Consider the following 21,432-nt stretch of genomic DNA (forward strand, 5'->3'; position numbering starts at 1 on the left):
AGGACGTGTGCCGAATCCCATGAAGCAAAGTGGTAGTTCAAGGAAAGGAAAGGCTCTACCAAGATGGCGCCATGAGTAGAGTCTGGAAGAATAAATAAGAATATTAGAAAACAAGCTCTTTTTTCTCCTTATGATCCAGGGGTGGTAGCACATAGCGGCCAATCTTTGTATTGACTCAAAGACGTGAATCCCCTAAAGCCTTAAACCCACCTGCCACCCATTTCAATGTCAAGGCATCAGCTATTCACAGTGTACTAGCTGGTTGTGCCGTCTCTTAATGTTATCTGAAGAGTCACTAGTAGGATAGCAAACTCTCATCAGAGAGGGATGGATGTCTCAGTATAAAATATCACTTCTTAATTTGCTGCCGTGGAATAGCCAGTTGTTGGATTTTGACTGTTCTTAAGTATTGAACTCCAGCATCACCAAAATCGTAACATAGGAAGACCACAGTAGCTAATGCAATAAATTTTTAGACTTAGGAGCTTCTCTACATCAAATATTGGTGAATATCTGGTGTGGGTACCATGAGGCACACAGAGTATAAGGTGTGACTTTTGAGTCTATGAAGCTAAAATATGATTGCAATGATATGCGATTAGTTCTATTATTCTGACATGACAAATACTTAACATTTAAATGAGGAAAAAGCAAGACTAACATGATAATGCATTGCTTAGTAAGTGTATGCTTTTTTCACCTTCCAGGCTGTCTACAAATAGGTATAAGACTTTATAGCTTGCTCTGGATTAGTCGTGGTGTATACAGAGATGCAAATATAATCGGCATAATCTCTGACTACACCATTACATTGTCTTGGCATTTTAATAAATTTTGTTTTACTTATAAACATGTTTTAATAAATTTTATTTTTTTTAAATGCTTTCACAAAATGGAAATGACCATGGGGAAAGAATCAAGCACATGCTTTTTTTCCTATCACATTTTTATCTCAAAAGAAGGTTTTTCTCCGTTAAAAAAAAAACACATTGAGAAATAATTTTTGTGGAGTTAAAAAAAATTTTTTTGTTTATTTTTTATTGAGACAAAGAGAAACAGAGCATGAGTGGGGGAGAGGCAGAAAGAGAGGGAGACACAGATTCTGAAGCAGGATCCAGGCTCTGACTTGTCAGCAGAGAGCCCAATGCGGGGCTTGAGCCCACAAACCCTGAGATCATGACTTGAGCCAAAGTCAGACACTTAACTGACTGAGCCACCCAAGCACCTCAATTTTTTGAAGTTTTTATTGCTACTCACTAACAAGCTGTTTGATAAACTAAATATGTGGTGTGTTTTTACCTTGAATTAACTCACAGAAACTCTTAGGTTATTATAAGCATGTAATGTGGTTTATGGTTAATTTCTTAAGTGGAGTTTAAAGGCATGAAAATTTTTAAGTTTCAAATCAGATCAGTGGATATGGTAGATAAGACAATTTCCTGTGTTTACCTACAAGAATGCACTTAAAAAGAAACTGATAATTGAAGCATTTTATGATTTCAAAAAGGAACAAAATGAAGATATCTATGGTATTAGGTAGTTCTGCTATCAGAAAAAAAATTTCCAAAATAATACCCATCAGGAAGCCACAATCGAATATTTCGTAATTTACAATTGATGGAAACACGGACTGTTTTGAGTTGGAATGTATCCCTGAGTTATAGTCTGATTTTCAAATGTGAAAACTGAGACCCAGAGAGATTAAATAACTACATTTTGGTTTTTCTGAGTTTCCAAATGTGACACGAGACATCCCAGCACATCATGACTTCTGGCATTATCTTGTCATGGTCACTTTTTTCAGTTTTATGTTTTCAACCGTGAAAAAATTGTTTATGGACAGAGCTAGATAAATCTGTTTCTTAGCTGAACTTGCACTTATTCCCACCCAGTGCTCTAGAAAATCAGGTTTAGTTGGCAGGTCTCATGATACGACAGAGTGGCTCTGGCATTTTTATTCCATGCCAATCTGATTTTCTTTCCTTTCTTGGTTCTCCCTGAGCTTGTAGAAGACAAGAACAGCAGGTAGCACCATGCAAGCCCACCTGTCTCCCAAAGCTGAACTTGGCAAGTGTAGCTATTCCGCGTGCAATGATCTCTGGGTAGATTGGGGGCTGTTTGAAGGAACGGTGCTTCTGTGACGTTTAGATACAAATGCGCTTCAGGTATGTTCCTGAGGGAGGCACGTAAGCAGATTTAGCAAACTGTTTAAATATTCCATGCCTAACATTTTCTGAATTTGGGGATAACTACACATAATTTCCTTTGGCTTCAGTATAATACAGATCAGGCATAATAAATACATCAAGAGGGAACTAAGCCAATTGCTGAAACGTGACTTCATTTAGTTGATAATGGAGAAAATACACGATGGCATGGCCATTACTTAAATGAAGCACAGAACAAACTGAGTTAATCACATCCCAACCTTTTTTTCCCCCCAGAGAATATTCTTTTCCTTTCCTACATAGGTCTGTTCCATAATTCTGTCTGTTTTGTCCTTTTTCCTTATATTGATGCAAGTGCAATGGCAGATGAGCTAGACTTTCCTGTTGTCTCTGCAGCTCTTACTTATATTCACCTCCTGGTGGGCGACTAGAGCTGCATCCCAGCCTCCAGGGCCAGTGTGTCTCTCTTCCTCAGGACTAATCTGAGGCTGCTGGCTACATGGGGGAAAACCATTCCGGGGTATTTTTCCCTCTCATATGTGTAACGGTCTTTGCTTGGTCATCTTTAGGACTACCAAGAGGCCTCCAACTTGGAACAGTTTGTAACTCGATTTTTATTGAAGGAGACCTTGAATCAGCTGCAGTCTCTCCAGAATTCTCTGGAATGTGCCATGGAAACTACGGAGGAGCAAACCCGTCAAGAAAGGCAAGTTGAATATTTTCATATACTGTCTTGTTACTTACTGTGAAATACCAGTTGAGGGGCGTTCATGCTTAAACTAGTGAAAACTAAAAATGAGAATTAGTAAATTTAAGTAGAATGACAGGACCCTCCATTGGGTGCTTGCCTTATCCGTCATTTATTCAACAAATTTAAATTGAGAATTTAATAGATGGAGAAACCTGTAAAAGATACTGTAATAAGGTAAAGATACATTTTACAAAGTCCTGACTCTTTAGGAGGCTAACATCTAACATGTAAATAAGACATGAAGAGTGAAACCATGATGCAAGATGCAAAGTGGTACATACCATACAGAAGGGGAAGTAGCTTGCCAAGGATTTAGGAAGAGTAAAAGGTTAAATATGGAGAGAGAGGAAAGACAATTTCATGGAATTCCCTGACCATATTTGGGCTCATCTTGCAAATGAGTATTATGTGAAAACGTGGAAGTGATAGAAAATAGACTAAGAGGCCAAATGAACTTGGATGTACCTGGGGACTTGGGAATAGAATCAGCCTTTGTAGTTAAGGAAATAGAGAAAAGAGATGGTAGGAAAAGTTTTCAGAATTCAAGACCACCAAGTAATATGACAGAGAAGATAAGTAATGAGATTATAAAAGCTATATAAATAAAGGTGCTAACGCTAAAGAGAAACCTGAATTAGAAATGTGTAAGGCAGACATCAAAATTATTCCAACCAACAGTTGGTACTTTCTTGAGCTACCGTTGTTTATACCTTGCAGACTGGAGAAGGCTTGGCAAAACTCATGCTTATGCAACACAGTGTTGCATGTGTTACTTCAAACGTATACATGTGACCATCTAACTTTTTGCATTTTAAGTTAGGGAGGGAGAACTACACAGTAGCTTTTTTGAATAGCCTGATGATAATAGACTACTCAGTAGGGCCAATTTTTCTAAACAAATTAATGGATACATAATTATTAGGACATCTGAGAGAAACAGTCAAATTTTCAACCATGTGTTTACAATGTCAAAATGAGTGAGCACCACCAAATTCTAACAAAAAAGCCTCTAATCTCCTATCTAATGAGCTTGTGCAGCTGATGAACATGGGTGTCCACTCTTCAGTGGATCTGTGGAGCATTTTCACATTATAAACTCATTTCTCCTGCATTGAGTGAGTCCGTCTCAAACGGCAGGTATAACCTATAGCTGTAGAGAAGCAGCAAGCCGGCCCCTCAGGTTTGAGCAGAGGATAACAGAGTACCGTGCAACACAATGATACTGATTTCATGTTCCAAACAGGAAAATGACATTGGTTTCTTTGTTGTGTTTAGATTTTCTTGACACATAATAGATTCTCCCTTTTTAGAATCCATTATTAGCCCCTGAGAAGAGGCCTGCAAAAGTGCTCCACTTCCCTTCTTCCCCTGCAGTTTGGGTTTTGTCTATAGTCATCTCCTGCAAGCTTGAGTTCTACATTCACCACTATATAGTGAATACATAATGAACAGCTGCTTTCGGTGTCAGACCGGAGGCTAGCCTTGACCCCCTGTGAAAGCTACCAACAGCTGCAGCTGTGAGAAAGAATGTGATGATGTAGAACTTAAAGAACATAGAAGACATTAGAGGACTAATTGATATTTTATTTATAGGTTTCTAGGTCAAACACAGCTTGGAAGAATAAGAACTGTTACAGGTCTGATGTAAATCTGGGGAGGGCTATTGTGTGGGTATTTGATTAAGGTACCCAGAGGTGCTCACCTCCCACCCCAAATCCATAATACTCCTCCTAGAGTGGTTTTCAGTGAACAAAAATAAAGTAAAAAGCAAATGAAAAACTAGTTTCCATCCACGATGAGTTTGTGCCCATAAATCCAACTTGAAATCTCTGGTGACCCTGATGGAAGAGTGTGAATTATGCTCATGCTTAAAAGTCCTATGTCCCTCTCCCTACCTTCATCTTCCAATCCTGGCCACTAGAAACCAAAGCAAGGAGAACCCCAGGGGCCCCCATCGATGGGGAAAAAACAGGACAAGAAAGATGGCTCTCCTTTTCCTATGATATTAAACAAGAGACCAGTATATAAGCCTCGGAGATTACAAGACTTGAAGGGGATCTTTAGGGCAGATTTAATGGCAGAGAACATTCTCCCTGGAGGTCTTCACACCCACCCCATAGTACCGTCTTCTTCTGGCTGGCGCTTCCCCATTTGCCTGGTCACTGCTTGGACAGCACTTGCTCTTGGAACCCTTCACTGCTCTCCAAATAGGACATTATGCCTCCTGCTCCACCACTACTTACTTCCTCAGTACCCTCTAGTACCCTCTACTTAGCTGTACCTACAAACCCAGTCCTTTACTGATCTCTCCTGTTAGACTTGGAGTTTCTAAATAACAGGGCTCTGCCATGTTTCCCTCTACCTGGCACGACTACATGCTAAATATATGAAGCCGAATGAATGAAAGGGGATCCCAAGTAAAGGGAACTATGTAAAAAAGCAGGGAATGAGGACCTGGGTCAGTGAAAGTAACCTACCAGGCACGTAAGGCTAAGGAAGGTCTTAGAGCTAGACAGCCGCATTTAAATTTCATATGATCAGAGATTGTCTTGGTGGTTGTAAATGAAGAGAAATATAATGGAAACAAGTTTTAAAATTTTTTAATGTTTTTATTTATTTTTGAGACAGACACAGAGCACAGGTGGGGGAGGGGCAGAGAGAGAGGAAGACAGAATCTGAAGCAGCCTCCAGGCTCTGACCTATCAGCACAGAGCCTGACACAGGGCTAGAACTCACAAATCTCGAGATTATGACCTGAACTGAAGTCATATGCTTAGGTGACTGAGCCACCCAGGTGCCCCAAGTTTTAAGGAATATTATAGTCTCATAATACTATATAGTAAAGATTTGGAAAGAGTTAGAGCTAGGTCAGAGAGGAGAGGTCAAATCAATGTACCTCAAAACTCATCAGTTTTTGGTAACATAAAGGAAGGCTCCATGATGCCCTGCATAGTCAACAGTTGTATCCTGCAGAGAGCATTAAAAAGCCCAGAGTTATAATAATTTGCTTCCCCTTAAATATCAGTATTACTTTGAGGCTTAATATTTGTGAAACCTAGGGATACAAAACCTCTTTGGAATATAGCAAATTTTGAGAAGGCCTCTAGTCTAGTTATCACCCCAGGGAGGAATCACACTGCATCAGTCATCCTGAAGTAATGAGTTAGACATGCAATGTTGGGCAGAATCTCTGTGTCTATTCATGTGAAAATGGCAATTTCAGAGAGAAGGGATGCATACAGCTGGAATGCCACAGAGGTGAGATTTTCAGATGGTGTTCTACGACACTCTTTGTATCTGCCTTGGCATCCTGGTGAATGGGAGCCACTTTAATTCCATGTCTTCCAAAAGTACCTAATAGCCAGTGACAAGAATAATCATTATGTTATACTGAGGTTTTCCTCTAGAGGCTTCTGTCCTCTTATATAAACCTCCATTCCTCACAAACCAGATTTCTGGGAACAGAGTTTAATTATATGTGAATTTAATTTTTATAATGGAATCTGAAAACTTACTCTATTTTCCTAAGTTCTTCTTTATCCAGAGAAATGACTGATTTCCTTCTAGGTTTGAAAGTTATTTTTCTTCTTTTGATGGTTGGCTATTATAGAAGTCAGGGAAGCCTTTAATTTTGCTTATAGGGAATTATAAAAGCTCAGACAGTTTGTATTCCCTCAGCGTGAACATAGGGAAGAACTCATCTCTTCACCTATTCTTGTGACCACTGAAATTGATAGAAAGTTGACTTTCCACAGGATGGTCTAGTTAAAGATGGGAGAGTAAACATGATTTCTTTTCCTTTCTCCCTAAACTTTTTAAAAAAGGGTTAACAGTGCCTGGACACAAGGAAGTCATAAACCTACAAAGATAAAGATAGCTGAACCAAAGGGATAGAAGCTTGGAATATGAAAAGAAAATGCATCTTGTAGAAAATGACTGATGTGGAAGCTCTGAGAAAGATGAAACATAGACAATGTAGAAGCCAAGCTGCAGTGTAATTGGCGTCCCAGAGCCTCAGACAGGCTCAGGGACTGGCTTCCCCGTGTGCAGTGGGATGAAGGCAGGGCTGACATATTGCTGAGACCCCACCCAGGAAGCCTAGACATGTTCTTTCTGGAGACGGTGAGCGGATGTACACCTAGCGCAGCAGGGGGGCAGGACGTGCTACTAAAACATGAGGCATTAAGTGCAAGTCCCCTTACTGAATGGTGAGTTTTGAAACCCACTCAGAGCACTGACAGCGGGCTTATACACTGTAGTTGGAGGAGGCTTCTCTGGCTTTTCTCAGTCCAAGAGAAAGACTTAAAGGTAACAAGAGATGGTGCCCATGATGAATAGGCCAAGCCAGGCCATTCTACAGTGGATGCTGTGAGTTGGCAATGGCCACCTCCCTCCCTCCCTCTCTCCCTCTTAAATGATCTGTTTCTTTCCTCTGAAATAGGCAGGGACAAACAAGAGAACAAATCAAACACAAAAAGAAACTTGGCTGAAACAGATACAATCCAGAGAGCAGAAGAAAACTACCCTCCCCCCCAAATCATCAACACTCTCAGAAAGCAGTGAAAATATTGCATTTATGAATAAAGGAAAGGATGCCACTTAAAAAATAATAGTATTCAAAGCACACAAAGAGCTCTTGGAAATTATGATTGCAGATATAAGAACCTGTGAGCAAGATTTGGAGATAACAGTGTGATGACATTTTCACAGAGGTGGGGAAAAAAAAAAGCCATAGGGTAGTCCAAGAGATCTAATATTTGAAAAGTAGTAATTCCAGAAAGAGAAAAAGAAATTCTCTAAGAAATAATTCTCAGAACAAGGACATATGTTTCCAGGTTGATAGAACAGACTAGGAGCCCATTACAATGAATTGTAAAATCTGACACCAAGGCATGCCATTATGCCATTTCAGAATACCATAGACAAAGAGAAGTGTCTAAAATCTTCCATACCAAAAACGAGGTCAAATACAGAGGATGAATAAAACACTAGATTTTTTAAATAATGGCACTGAAAGCTAGAATGCAATGACACAGCCTTTTCAAAATTTGAAAAGAAAATGATCTGCAACCTAGAATTCTTTACTCCGTCTTCTGGGAAAGATCTCAGAGTAGAAGGATCCTAGGTTCACATAGTCCCATGGACACACCTAAATAACACCCCCAAAAGTATAAGTGGGTAAATAAGAAAATGATCAGAAGACTGGCAGAACAGACTTTCCCCAGCTAAATGTAAAGAAGAGGCCACATTGAAAGTGGTAGGAAGGGTGGAGATACAGTCCTGAACCAAATAGACCCACTAGACTGTTTGTAGTGGGGAGGGACGCCACAGCATGGAGAAGGAGAAGAGAAGACCCTGCACCAAGCAGACACAAGGGACACACACAGGGAAGATGGACCCCTGTAACATTTATATTTGAAAACCAGAGTGGCTCAACTTTGTGAGTTCTTTGAATTAGCGGGGCTTACCACCTAGAATTTTAAAGATCTGGATGGCCCTCAAAGCAACAGCAAAACAAACATCCCTGCTGAGATATGGCAAAGAAGAAGCAGTTTGAAAACTGCAGGGAGTACATGGGAAGGAGATTTATTTACTAATCTCAAAATGTGTGCTGGAGGAGAAGGGCTCTTTGCGAGACTTCTCCAGGAAAAAAGGAGTTGGCAAGCCTCATTTCCCTCCCAAACAGAGTAGATATATGGACATCTTTAGGAATCAGCATAAGCACTCTTCACCTAGCTTGTCAAGAGCATGCCCAGCACCCATGTTCTTCTGCAGACCGGTCTGCTTCAACCCAACTTAGAAGGAGTCTGAAGCAGTGCTACAAGTGTGGCACTGTGTAAGCAGCCAGCACAGTGGCCAGTGCAGATCCAAAGCTACTTCTGCCGTGGGGAGGGGGAAAGGTCACCACACATACCAGCTCCACTCTGGCCTCAGAGGTGGGCTGGGGTCAGACATCTAGTCTGACTGCAGGCCCTGCCCACCAACAAAAGCCACTCAGTAGACAACACAGGGAGAGTGCCTTGCGGATTAATGTGAGCACAGTTCAGGCACAAAGTGCCATATCTGTTCATGATAAAGACCCTCAATAAAGTAAGTTTAGAAAGAACTTACCTCAACATAGTACAGACCACGTGTAAAAACCCACAGCCAACATCATACTCACTGGTGAAAACCTGAGAGCTTTTCCCTTGAGGTCAGGAACAAGACAAGGATGTCCACTGTCACCTTTTTCATTCAATATACTACTGCAAATCCTAGCCACAGGATTCAGACAATCAGACAAAAAAAAAAAAAAAAGAAGAAGAAGAAGAAGAAGAGGAGGAGGAGGAGGAGGAAGAGGAAGAAGAAGGAGAAAATAAAAGGCAGCCAAATTGGTAAGGAAGAAGTAAAACTTTCACTCTTTGCACATGATATATTACATATATAAAACCCTAAAGACTCCACCCAAAAAACTACTAGAACTGATAAATGAATTCAATAAAATAACAGGAGACAAAATCAACATACAGAAATTCATCGAATTTCTATATACTAATAAGGAAGTAGCAGAAAGAAATTTAGAAAATAATCCCATTTAAATTTGCACCAGAAATAATAAAAAACCCAAGGAATAAACTTAACAAAGGAAGGGAAAGAACTGCACTCATAAAACATTGATGAAAGAATTAAAGATGACGCAAAGAAATGGAAAGACATTCCATGCTCGTGAATTGGGAGAAATATTTTTTAAATGCTCATACAACCCAAAGCAATCTACAGATTTAATGCACTTCTTATCAAATGCCAACAGCGTCTTTCACAGAACTACAACAAACAATCCTAAAATTTATATGGAACCACAAAAGACTCTGAACAGCAAAAATAATCTTGAAGAAGAACAAAACTGGAGGTATCAGCACTCCAGATTTCAAGATACAATTCAAAGCTGTAGTAATCAAAACAGTATGGTGTTGGCACAGAAATAGACACATAGAGCAGTGGAGCAGAATAGAAAGCCCAGAATAAACCCATGATTGTATACTCAATCAATGACAAAGGAGACAAGAATATGCTTTGGGGAAAAATGTCTTCAACAAATGGTACTGGGAAAACTGAGCCACTTTCTTACACCTTACATAAAAATAAACTGAAAATGGATTAAGTACCTAAATATGAGACCTAAAACCATAAAAATCCTAGAAGAGAGCACAGGCAGTAATTTCTCTGACATTGGCTATAGCAAGATTTTTCTAGATATGTCTTTTAAGGCAGTAGAAACAAAAGCAAAAATAAACTATTGGACTATATCCAAATAAGAAGCTTCTACACAGCAAAGGGAATCAACAAAACAAAAGACCGCCTATCAAATGGCAGAAGATATTTGCAAGATATATATTTGATAAAGGGTTAATATCTAAAATATATTAAGAATATAAAGAATATATACAACTCAACAAAAGACTAAATAATCCAATTAAAAATGGACAGAAGATTAGGACACCTGGGAGGCTCAGTTGGTTCAGCATCCAACTTGGGCTCGGGTCATGATCTCACAGTTCACAGCTTCAAGCCCCGCATCAGGCTTTGTGCTGACAGCTAGCTCAGAGCCTGCAGCCTGCTTTGGATTCTGTGTCTCCCTCTCTCTCTGACCCTCCCCTGCTCATGCTCTGTCTGTCTCTCTCTCTCTCTCAAAAATAAATAAATATTTAAAAAAATAAAAAATGGACAGAAGACATGAAGAGATATTCCTCCAAAGAAGACATAGATGGCCAAGACACATGTGAAAAGATGCTCAACTCACGAGCCATCAGGAAAATGCAAATCAAAACTATAGCGAGATATCACCTCCTTCCTGTCATAATGGCTAAAACAAAAAACACAAGAGGAGTGCCTGGGTGACTCCATCAGTTGAGTATCCAACTCTTGATTTCAGCTCATGATGTGATCCCAGGGTAATGGGATTGAGCCAATGTTAGGGTCCATGCTGAGTGTGGAGCCTGCTTAAGATTCTCTCTCTGTGTCTCTCCACGCACCCCTCCTCCCCGCTTCTCTCCCCTGCTCTCTCTCTTTGTAAAATTAAATATAAATAGTAAATTAAAAATAATTTTTAATGTAAAAAAACACAAAAAATGAATGTTGGCAAGAATGTGGCAAAAAAGGAACCCATGTGCCCTGTTCATAGAAACACAAATTGGGGGCGCCTGGGTGGCTCAGTTGGTTAAGCGTCCAGCTTCCGGCTTCGGCTCAGGTCATGATCTCACTGTTCGTGGGTTCGAGCCCCACGTCAGGCTCTGTGCTGACAGCTAGCTCAGAGCCTGGAGCCTGCTTCGGATTCTGTATCTTCCTCTCTCTCTGACCCTCCCCTGCTCACACTGTCTCCCTCTGTCTCTCAAAAATAAATAAAAAACATTAAAAAAATTTAAAATGAAAAAAAAACACAAATTGGTGCAACCACTGTGGAAAATAATACAGAAGTTTCTCAAAAAATTAAAAATAGATTTTCCGTATGATGCAGTAGTTCCACTCCTGGGCATTTACCCAAGAAATATAAAAACACTAACTCAAGAGGATGTATACACAGCTGCACAAGATTATTGCAGTATTACTTGCAATAGGCAAAATAAGGACATCTATCAAGTGTCCTTCGATAGATGAATGGGATAAAGAATGTGTTGGGTAGAATATTACTCTGCCGTAAAGAAGACTGAAATCTGGCCATTTGCAACAACATAGATGGACCTGGAGAGTATAAAGCTAAGTGAAATAATATCATATGATTTCACTCATATGTGCAATTTAAGAAACAAAACAAAGAAAAATAAAGAGACAAACCAATTACAGCTCTTAACTATACAGAGCGCACTGATGGTTACCAGAGAAGAAGGAATTAGGTGGGGGGATGGGTGAAATAAGTGAAGGGGATTTCGAGTACACCTATGATGATGAATGTTGAGCAGTGTACAGAATTGTTAACCCACCATATACTAGTATAGCACTGTACATTACATTGGAATTTTAAAAAGGAAAAGAAAAAAGTTATTTTCTGCATAAACCACCAATAAAGTAAGAGAAAAAAAAGTATCTTTTTAATATTCTGTATCTCAAAAATATTGCCTCTCATGGTGCACACTTTCCGCTGAAGCAATTAGACATTCTTTCCCACCAAAACAAAGATAAAATGAAGTCCATATTTAAAAGGGGGTTGGGAGGTTGGGATCAGCACCAGAGAGAGGTTAAAGAAATTTTCCCTTACTGATAACAAAGGAAGATTTTTGGATGAATAAATTAGTATTCGATTTGGCTGTGTAACAGAAAAAAAAGAGGCTTAAACACGTAAGGACTTATTATCTTTTATGAAAAACCTTGGCACTGGCAGCCTTAGCAAGTGTGACAGCTCTACAGATTTATCATAGACCTCCTGCCTTTTTCATATGTTAAGTACATCCTCAGGTTTGCCTCGTGGTCCAATGTGGTTGCTGGAATTCCAGCTATCAGGTTTGTATTCCAACCAGGAGAGAAGAATAGGGAAAGACCAAAGGCTTGCCTCCCGAATTGAATCCATCCTTTCAAGCAATCTTCCTTTAAGTTCCTTATAGTATTTCCTTGTGTATATCATTGTCCTGAGCTTTTCCTTTAGGGAAGTTGATAGATATATTTAAAAACTTAAAGAATGAAGAAATAGCAATTTAAACATTATACATAGATATTTGTTAAAAATAAGTTTTATAGAATTATTTGATTTTTAGAAATATATGGATACATAGCCTTGATCTAAAAAATTTAAAACTGACTGAAAGAAGAAAAACACTCCCTGGGTGTTCTCAAACAAAATACATCACCACACACAAAAACAGCTTTTCCCTTGATGATTTGGCCAAGAAGAAAAGGTTTTTCTTAAATCATAAATTAAGATACAATTTTTGCTCCGACTGTTAAAGAATAAAGGCAGCTCCAAGTCTCTCCTGTGGGTTCACATTTATAAAACCAAATCATCAGGGTCTCTGGAGCATGTTGGCAAGCAGCAGTTCTTCTAGCTTTTCATTTCGCCGCACCAGAAAATCTTTGTGACTGATGGTTGGAGATCTGTTTCCGGGGGCCAGAGCCCGACGATGAGGTTAAATGTTGTCTCTGTCGTTCAAGGCAAGGGCCGACCAAGCCGGAAGTCCTGTTGATCCAGTGGCCTGGAAAGCGGTCAAGTCGCCGAGTCCAGAGACACAACAGCTTCTCCCCCAAAAGCCCCCAGTTTAGTGCCTGCGGTTCAGGTAATGAAGCTTTGCCATTTTTCTTCTTCCAAAACGGACTCAGTTTTTATTTTCACATTGATTCTTTTTTTTTTTTTAGCAAGTAAAACAGCAATAGCAATGAAACGCTTTCCGTATACCAGATCAGTCTGTCTGAAACTACAGTGGCAAAGAGCCCAATGTACTGAGTATGAGGTAAAGGTCCCCCTATTGTTTCCAGGAGAATTCCACACCTGCGCCTCACCGGGCGCACAGGGATGATGGGACCTCCAGACCTGTAGAAATTCCCATCAGCTTCAAGGGAGGAAGCGCCCTTTAACCTAATTTGTCCTGGATCCCCTAAAGCCTGCCTAAAGGTGCACAAATCTGTTTCAGGGGAAGGATCCTTGTTTCCTTTCATGATGGATTACAGTCAGAGCTGGCATTTTTGAAGTGTATGATATAACATTTATTGGGCTGAAACCTTATCTTTTTAATAGTTTATTGTCAAATTAGTTTCCATATAATACCCAGTGCTCTTCCCCACAAGTGTCCTCCTCCATTACCACCACCTCTCTTCCCCCTCCCGCTCCCCCTTCAACCCTTGGTTCGTTTTCAGTATTCAATTTATATTTATTTCCAAGAAAGAGCGCATGCAATTGGTCCAGGGACAGAGAGAGAGGGACAGAGGATCTAAAGCAGGCTCTGCACTGACAGCAGCGAGCCCGATGTAGGGCTCGAACTCATAAACTCGAGATCATGCTCTGAGCCAAAGTGGAACATTCAACCAACTGAGCCACCTTGGTGCCCCTGGACTAAAATCTTATTGATAATTTTTAAGTCATTATATTTTAATCAGGTCATTTATCATAATTACTTTGAAATTCATTTGAAATATACAAATTCATGTTACAAAATATCACAGTAGTTTCTAGAAGCTGTGTATGTATATATGTGTAGGTCTATATATATATAAACATCACTTAAACATACCATTTTAATACAATGAGTCTTTAAATATCTAATATTTCAGAAAATCAAACTACTAACTGTAGTCAATCTTTACACATACTGTACTTGAAAGCTTCAAAGTGCTTTCTTGCACACTGTCTTATATTCTAATACCTTATGAGATAGATGTCAGTATCTTTATCTCCCCAGAAGTGCAGCAATTTGTTCAAGGTCATAGGATTCATTAGACCATTTTTACCTGGAAACAACCTCAAAATCTCAGTGTTTACAATTGCAAACATTTGTCTTTTTCACTCACGGTCTGTAGTCGATTGTGGTTTGGGCGATGTGTGCTCCCCAGCCTCTAGGTTGGTTTCAGCTCAGCTTCTCCCATAGCTTCCTGGGATCAGCGACTACTTGGAGCAAGTTCTTCTCCTGGTGGGTGTTAGAAGCATAAATAGCCAGGCCAGAATCACATGGCTCAGTTCAACCACCGTGTGCCTCTTGTCTGCGAGCTCTCCTTCGGCCAAATGAGGCACATGCCAAGCCCAGTAAGGTGGGAAGGGTGAGGCACCCCATCTGTTGTGGTAGGAGGTCCTGCAAAGGTTGTAACACATGATTCTATAACAGGAAGAAAGTGGGAAAACTGGGAATGTGATACAGTCTACTGTGGATTGACTAGGAAATGACAGTACTAGGCTCCTGAGTCAAAATATGGATTTTTATTTATGCTTTAACCATTTAGAAAACACAGCAAAACCTGAAATATCCTTCTAAGGAATTCTGATGTGACAGCCACCTTAAATTCTTTTAGGAACAACTCAGAATGGAAATGTGTTAACTAATTCCTAAATTAAAAATAAATGTATATTTTGTTTATATGGTTACAATGTTTTCTATTATAAAGCATCCTTATTTTGATTTTTTTGTAGCCACTTATGTGTGACTGCTCCTACTTAGTTTTGCATCATAATTTATGCGATAGGCTTTGAGAGTTTTACCCAAGAATGCAGAGAGAGAAGTGCACTCCAATGTCAAGTACTACCTCTTTGTAATTTTGGTCTTATCTTTCTAACATTCAAAGCTAAAACAAGGTTTTATGGTTTGATTTCAATTATATTCTCCTGGCAAGAAATATTCAATAATATTATTTCAACAAATGCCTACGAAATCAGTTTGCACAGGCTGCCATAAGGATAAAGAAAAATGCCAGGGTATTTGTGCAGGGGCTCAGGGCTTTGAATAACGTCCAGGTCATGAGTTCAAGCCCCACATTGGGCATAGAGCTTGACAAAACAATAATAAAAGCTATTTATTTTAAAAAACATAATTGCAGCAATAATAAAAGCAGAACTTATGTAATGTTTGACCTGGAACTAGGCTATAGATATGTGTTTGTTCACATAGACATCCGTATACTACATATATGCATATGTGTGTACATAACATATATATTCTAATTTAGTCCTCACAATGACTATGTGGCCAGTGGTGATATTATTACCATTTTAAAAATAAGGAAGCTGAGGCCAAAGGAGCCAAGTAATTTGACCATGATCTTCAGGTCCCAGAGTCTGCACTGTTCACTGCTATGCCATGACCATAGTGTCCATGTTTACTTGGGTTAGTCCCTAGGAAAGGAGACAGCAGCTCCCTTGCTGTGATCAAGCCTGGTATTTTCCTGGCTCCTGCCATTGTTGTGGAAGTCAGGTTAGAATTATTGATGGAAGCTTTCCTTTTTTCAAAAGCAAACCAGCCATCTCACGGGGTGGTAAAAATGTCTCAGCAGGGTCTGTTCTTTGACTATCAAAGGTCAGTACAGGCAACAACATAAACTCACAGACTTGTGAGAATCAACCCGCTGGGATGCCTGCATCTATGGAAGTCAATAACTTCGCACTCACGTGAATACATTTCTTAAAAAGGTGCTGACTAGTCAGTGACCCTGTGTGCTTCCGTCAGGTAAAAGGAAAGTTCTGAGATGCCAAAGCGCTCCTGTTCTCTTTAATATATTGTCCTCATGACTTCCCCCTCAAGGCTCATTAGAAGAAGACAACCAGTGGATGACCCAGATCAATAGACTCCAGAAATTAATTGATCGACTGGAAAAGAAGGTGGGTGCTTCCTTTCCTTTCTTCTCCTTCTCACTTTTCAGTACATTTTGACCTGTTTTCCTCATTGTACGAATATGTCCATGGCTGCCCCACAGATAGAATAATAACAGCCAGGAGCCCTGTGATGCTACAAATGGCTGCTTGGTAGTTAGCTGGGGCTTCCCGTTAAGCAAATAGAGATGCTCACGTTAATTCTTAGGCCGCCCATTTCTACCCTTAGTTATATGCACAGTATACAGAGCTGCAAGTTAAATAAACGTACTGTATTGCCTGACTCTTATCAGTGCCATAGGCAGCAGGGTGCTTGACCGACACAAGTAGTAGCTCCTACGGACGATCTGGCTGATGTCTTGGGAATGTTTCAGAGTGACTCAGAGAAATGGTTGTGTGGTGTACTAAAAGATGAAATTACTTTCTCAGCCTCTAGAAAGTAGCTTGTTAACGGATGAGCGGGGAGAACATCTTGATTAACAGTCCCAGAGCACTGTACTGGAAGGAGAAGAGAGAATTCCCTGAAAGTAAAATGTATTGTCATTTAGATTGGCATGAATACTGGTCTGCTAACAAACTAATGAACAAACAAATATTTGCTAGGGAGCAGTAAAATTTTAGTAAAAAGAGAGCAGCTAGAGAGGATATTCGTGTAAGGGTGATGCATGAGTAAAGCTTAAATAGACCAGCTTAGTTAGCCTTTCATTCGGGGAAATGATAAATAAGATCATGTGGATGGATGGGGCCCATATTATGGATGGCATTAAATAACAGAAAAAAGGGATTTGGACTAGCTCTCGGAGACAACAGGAGGCCTTTATTATTTTTCAACAGGTACGTGATATAACTAAAGAGATCTTTTAGATAGAAAATTGGGCAGCAAGCATACAAACTGGATTTAAACAGGAAAATTCAAAGTCAGAGCTACCAAAGCCCACTCAAGCAATGACATTAAAGAGCAGGGTGTAGATCTGAGCCTGCTGAGATTAGGTATGGCAAGAGATGGGCCTGTATTGTATGAATGAAAAGAAAATGGAAGACTAGAAGACTTAAAGTGAAATTAACAGGATGGGTTATCATGAGTAAAGGGTAAAGGAATCTCAAGTAAGCATCTGAGGATTTGAGCCTGAGCGTCTCAGTCAATTGTACCATTAACAGAAAGGAAGGAGACAAGTGAGAGATAATGTGTCAGGAGAGGTGAGAAGGTGAACCAGTTTATTAGATGTGTTAATTTCAAGATCCAATAGGACACTTAGGCAGAAATGTTCAGTTAGATGTCAGTAGGTAAGAAGTCAGGCCAATGGTTTAAGATCTTAAGAACCATGTCCACAAAGATGAAACTTCCAAGTCCTGAAGTGGAGTAGGATCTCTGAAAACGAGGTTCTACACAAGTAATCAAGTCCAGGGGAAGCAACCCTGGAGAATGCCAGTCCCTCTGGCACCATGCCATCATTTGTTACATTTACATGGCCACTTCCTGGGCAAATAACCTAACTTAGAGTTTGCAGCAATTCAGCTTTCCTCCTTCCTATTTTGTTAATTGATATGTGAGCTGAGACTAAAAATATTCATAAGAAAAATGATGGCTCTGAAAACTAGTTGTCCAGCCGTGGAAGGCCTGGAAACCCATCACCTCTATTTGGAAAACAGACCTTGTTAAAATATAAAGAGTCTATTGTTACATAAATTTAGATTCATTTAAAGATCACAAATACCTCCTTTTCAAATAGCTTTGAGATGCCTGTCAAACCTGTCTTTATTTGGTGTCTTAACTTTATATAGCTTTTTTAAAGGAATAGCTTAAACTTAGGTCATGCCTTTTTTCCAACTTTAAATCAAAGTATTATCACATCTCTTTCTTTCCTAGACTTTTTCTTCCTCCCTTTCTATGAAAGGGTTTCATTTTGAGGACAGAGTCTGAGAGATTTGCTGAAAGTACGATGTGCTGGTCTTGGGCATTGGTCCCAGCTGTGCGGGGCCCAGCAGGAGCCGTCCTAATGAATGGAGAGGCAGTGCAAGTTCCATTTGCTTCTACAACTTATTCTGTGCTGTGATTTAGGCTTTTAGAGGCAAAACTACCCAATTGCCAAACAGTAGCTGGGTGCATGTCATTTCACAGCTGACTCTCTCATCTCCTGCAGTTTTTGGCACTAGGTTTGATCTTCCTGTTAAGAGGAAGTGTGCCTGCCGTGGGCCACATGTTCTCTTTTCTCTCCACTTAGCGTGATAAATCCTTCCTGCACCGGAAACCAAGCCAGTGCCATTCATGTGAGGGGGGAAGATAATACTTGAAATCCCTACAAATTCCTTCAGGCATTCTTTCTTTCCATTTCAGCCTTTATGAGGATTTATGGGGATATATTGAGATTATACTCTCTATTTTGCTCGCGCTCTGCAGAAAACATCTTTATGTTAAGTAAAACAGCAACAGAACCTGTTCAGTCTTCATGAAGTCCTAAGTGTATCATCAGATCACAGGACATCCTCACTTCAAGGGGGTACAACTAAGCATGTTGCATTCATACAACTTGTTTTAAGCTGTTCTTATCTTAGATCAAAGAAAGTGGATGTGAAAGGTGTACCTGAGTTGGTGTTAGGGAAAGAGGCTCAAGCACCCCATTGTTGTTCCAGTTTCTCTCTTTAAGATTCAGTTCACATCCATATGCATTGCATCACTTGGCCCTCATAGAAAAGCTTTGATTTAAGTGGGGTGTTTATTCAGCCATTCATTTATTCAACTAATGTTTGTTAAGCATCTACTTTATGCCCGTATTATTCTGGCAGTGGAAATGCATCAGTGATCCAAACAGGTAAGGTCCTTGGTCCAATAAAGACAGATAGAAATCAGTAAACAAATAAATGAAACAAGGTAATTTCAGAGAGTGAAAAGTGCTCTGAGGACAAACTAAGGCAATGTGGTGGAGATGAGCATTTGGATACTTAAGTGGGTGATCCGGGAAGGTTGTTCTAAAGCAACGATATTTGAGGTATGAAAAAGGAAAAGGAGCCAGCTAGATGAAGCCCTAGGGATAGAGAATTTAAGGCAGAGGGAATAGTAAAAGTGAACCCTAGATGGGGTGCCTGGGTGGCTCAGTCCATTGAGCGCCAACTTTGGCGAAAGGCATGATCTCACGGTTCATAAGGTTGAGCCCCGTGTTGGGCTCTGTGCTGACAGCTCAGAGCCTGGGGCCTGCTTCAGATTCTGTGTCTCCCTCTCTCTCTGCCCCTCCCCCACTCATGCCCTGTCTGTCTCTCAAAAATAAAATTAAAAAAACATTAAAAAGTGAACCCTAGATAAGTTAAATAATGTATTGAAGGGTTTGCTGCAAGAGAGTAGCAGAGCTAAAGCAATACAGCTCTGTTTTTAACAGGCTTATGTTATTTCAGACCGTCTGGATTTCTACAGATTTCAAGGGGTTTCTTATCTACTTGAAGGAATTATTGTGCATAATCCTCAACACGAATGCTAGGATATATAGTCTTAGAATAAAGTCCTCAGAAATTACATGCTTGGTTTCACTGGAGACATTAGCATCAGCCATTGATCACAGTAGAAAATTCTAAGATCTTTTTAGTAGCCCTTCATTTTTAGAAAATATCAGTAGTGTTTTCATTTGCTTTTGAATTCATATTGTAGTAAAGTAAAATCATCACTATAATGTGAGTGTATTAGCAGTTGCGCTAATGTGTATCATGATCTCCCAAGAAGAGTGGTGATCAGTACTAATAGCAAAAGAAATCGGCCTTCTCATTTTTTTTTTTACTGTTCTATTATTTCCCTGTTTTGAGGAATCTCCTCTCCATTTTGTTCTCTTTTAATGTATCAGTAAACTTAAAGTAATAACAAATTGAACATGCTGAAATGGCTTTTTACCATTGCTAAATGGGTAAAAGTCTTAATTGGAAATGCTTCATTTTTAAAATCAGAATGATTCCATATCCTTTCAGATAATGAGCTTCTTTTGGCAAAGATTAGCCATAAAAGGGTTACCATTCAAGTATATAGTGTTTTTCTTTAACTAATTTTTTGTCCCTTCCTTCCCCATTTCTTTCTTTAACTAAAGGATCTCAAACTTGAACCACGGGAAGAAGAAGTTATTGAAGGGAATACTAAATCTGTAAGTACTTTTTTTTTTTCTAGGTCAAAGTGGTAAAAATGTGTCCTTTGCAAATAGGACTGAGTTTCTTCATTAGTTACTCTCTCAGTGAAAATTTGAAAAAGTAATACATAGGCATATTTTATCTTGCATGGCTATGTAGTAGTTTCTAAATTATAATTTGTGGAAACCTAACAATGCATACTTTCCAGAGGTTTTATGTAAGTACCTAGCATGTTATATGTGCAAAATCAGAATGTTATGCATATATATATATCAATAAGTTATTGAATAATTGAATGAACATGACCAGCCAAGAAGGGCAACATTCAAATTATATTATAAACATGTTATAACCTCTCCAAGCCTGAGTGCCACACCTGAGCTGAAACTTGATGCTATTTAGTATTATGTTACCCAGGGCCGGGCACCCTGTACGTGCTCAGAAATTTTTTTTTAAGTTGACATATAGAGGAAAAGGAACATTTACACCCATAGGGAAAAGACGTTCATCCATAGTGGTAGCAATTTATAGAGATCAAAAGATAATGGATAAATTGATGTTAACAGGCACTAAGACTCATTAAAAGGAATGTGTGACTAAGTTAACTAGTTGAAAAACAACACATATATATGACTTGTTATTTTGCTTTATTTTGAGGCACATATTTATAGCACCTTCTGTTTGGGAAAAGTGGATCCTTGCATTTTCATTTAGTGGACATTTACATTTTAAAATCTTGGCAACCGCAGAAAATCACTTTTTTCTTAATATATGAAGTATATTGTATACTCTACAGATCTGACAGGATCAGTCACATTTACATGAGACAAGGATGGGAAATACCCTTCTTCTCTGTACCAGGCACTTATCCCACAGGCACTGCCTATGCGGTAGAAGGTGAGGCTCGTGTGTCCGTCAGCTCCTACCCATCTGTCCAGGCTCACAGCACAAAGGGAGTCTTCAAAGGGGGAGTTTTGGAGGGTTCTCAGAAAAGCGTAATGATGGCTGTTATGATTAGAATCCTATAGTTATGGACACTTTCCCCAAAGACAACTTGTAGCTCACCACATGTTCAGTGCTTCTGTTCCTCCAAAGAGAGGGGTGTGGTCTGTGTTAATTCATCAGGCACCCAGAATTCTAAAGGGGTAGATTTTGGT

General features: G+C 39.5%; 1 protein-coding gene across 1 annotated transcript in view; it reads left to right on the plus strand.

Moving 5' to 3' along the window:
- The first annotated feature begins 2,760 nt into the window (after positions 1-2,760).
- The window catches only part of LOC115284891 (N-terminal EF-hand calcium-binding protein 1), a 46,429-nt gene continuing 27,757 nt past the window's right edge, over positions 2,761-21,432 (plus strand). The window contains exons 1-4 of the mRNA XM_029931348.1: positions 2,761-2,874; positions 13,039-13,160; positions 16,107-16,183; positions 20,239-20,292. Coding sequence (XP_029787208.1) covers positions 2,840-2,874; positions 13,039-13,160; positions 16,107-16,183; positions 20,239-20,292 — 288 coding nt within the window. The 5' untranslated portion in view covers positions 2,761-2,839. The remainder of the gene's footprint in view (positions 2,875-13,038; positions 13,161-16,106; positions 16,184-20,238; positions 20,293-21,432) is intronic.

This window comes from Suricata suricatta, unplaced genomic scaffold, assembly GCF_006229205.1.
Source record: "Suricata suricatta isolate VVHF042 unplaced genomic scaffold, meerkat_22Aug2017_6uvM2_HiC HiC_scaffold_25, whole genome shotgun sequence".
Lineage (NCBI taxonomy): Eukaryota > Metazoa > Chordata > Mammalia > Carnivora > Herpestidae > Suricata > Suricata suricatta.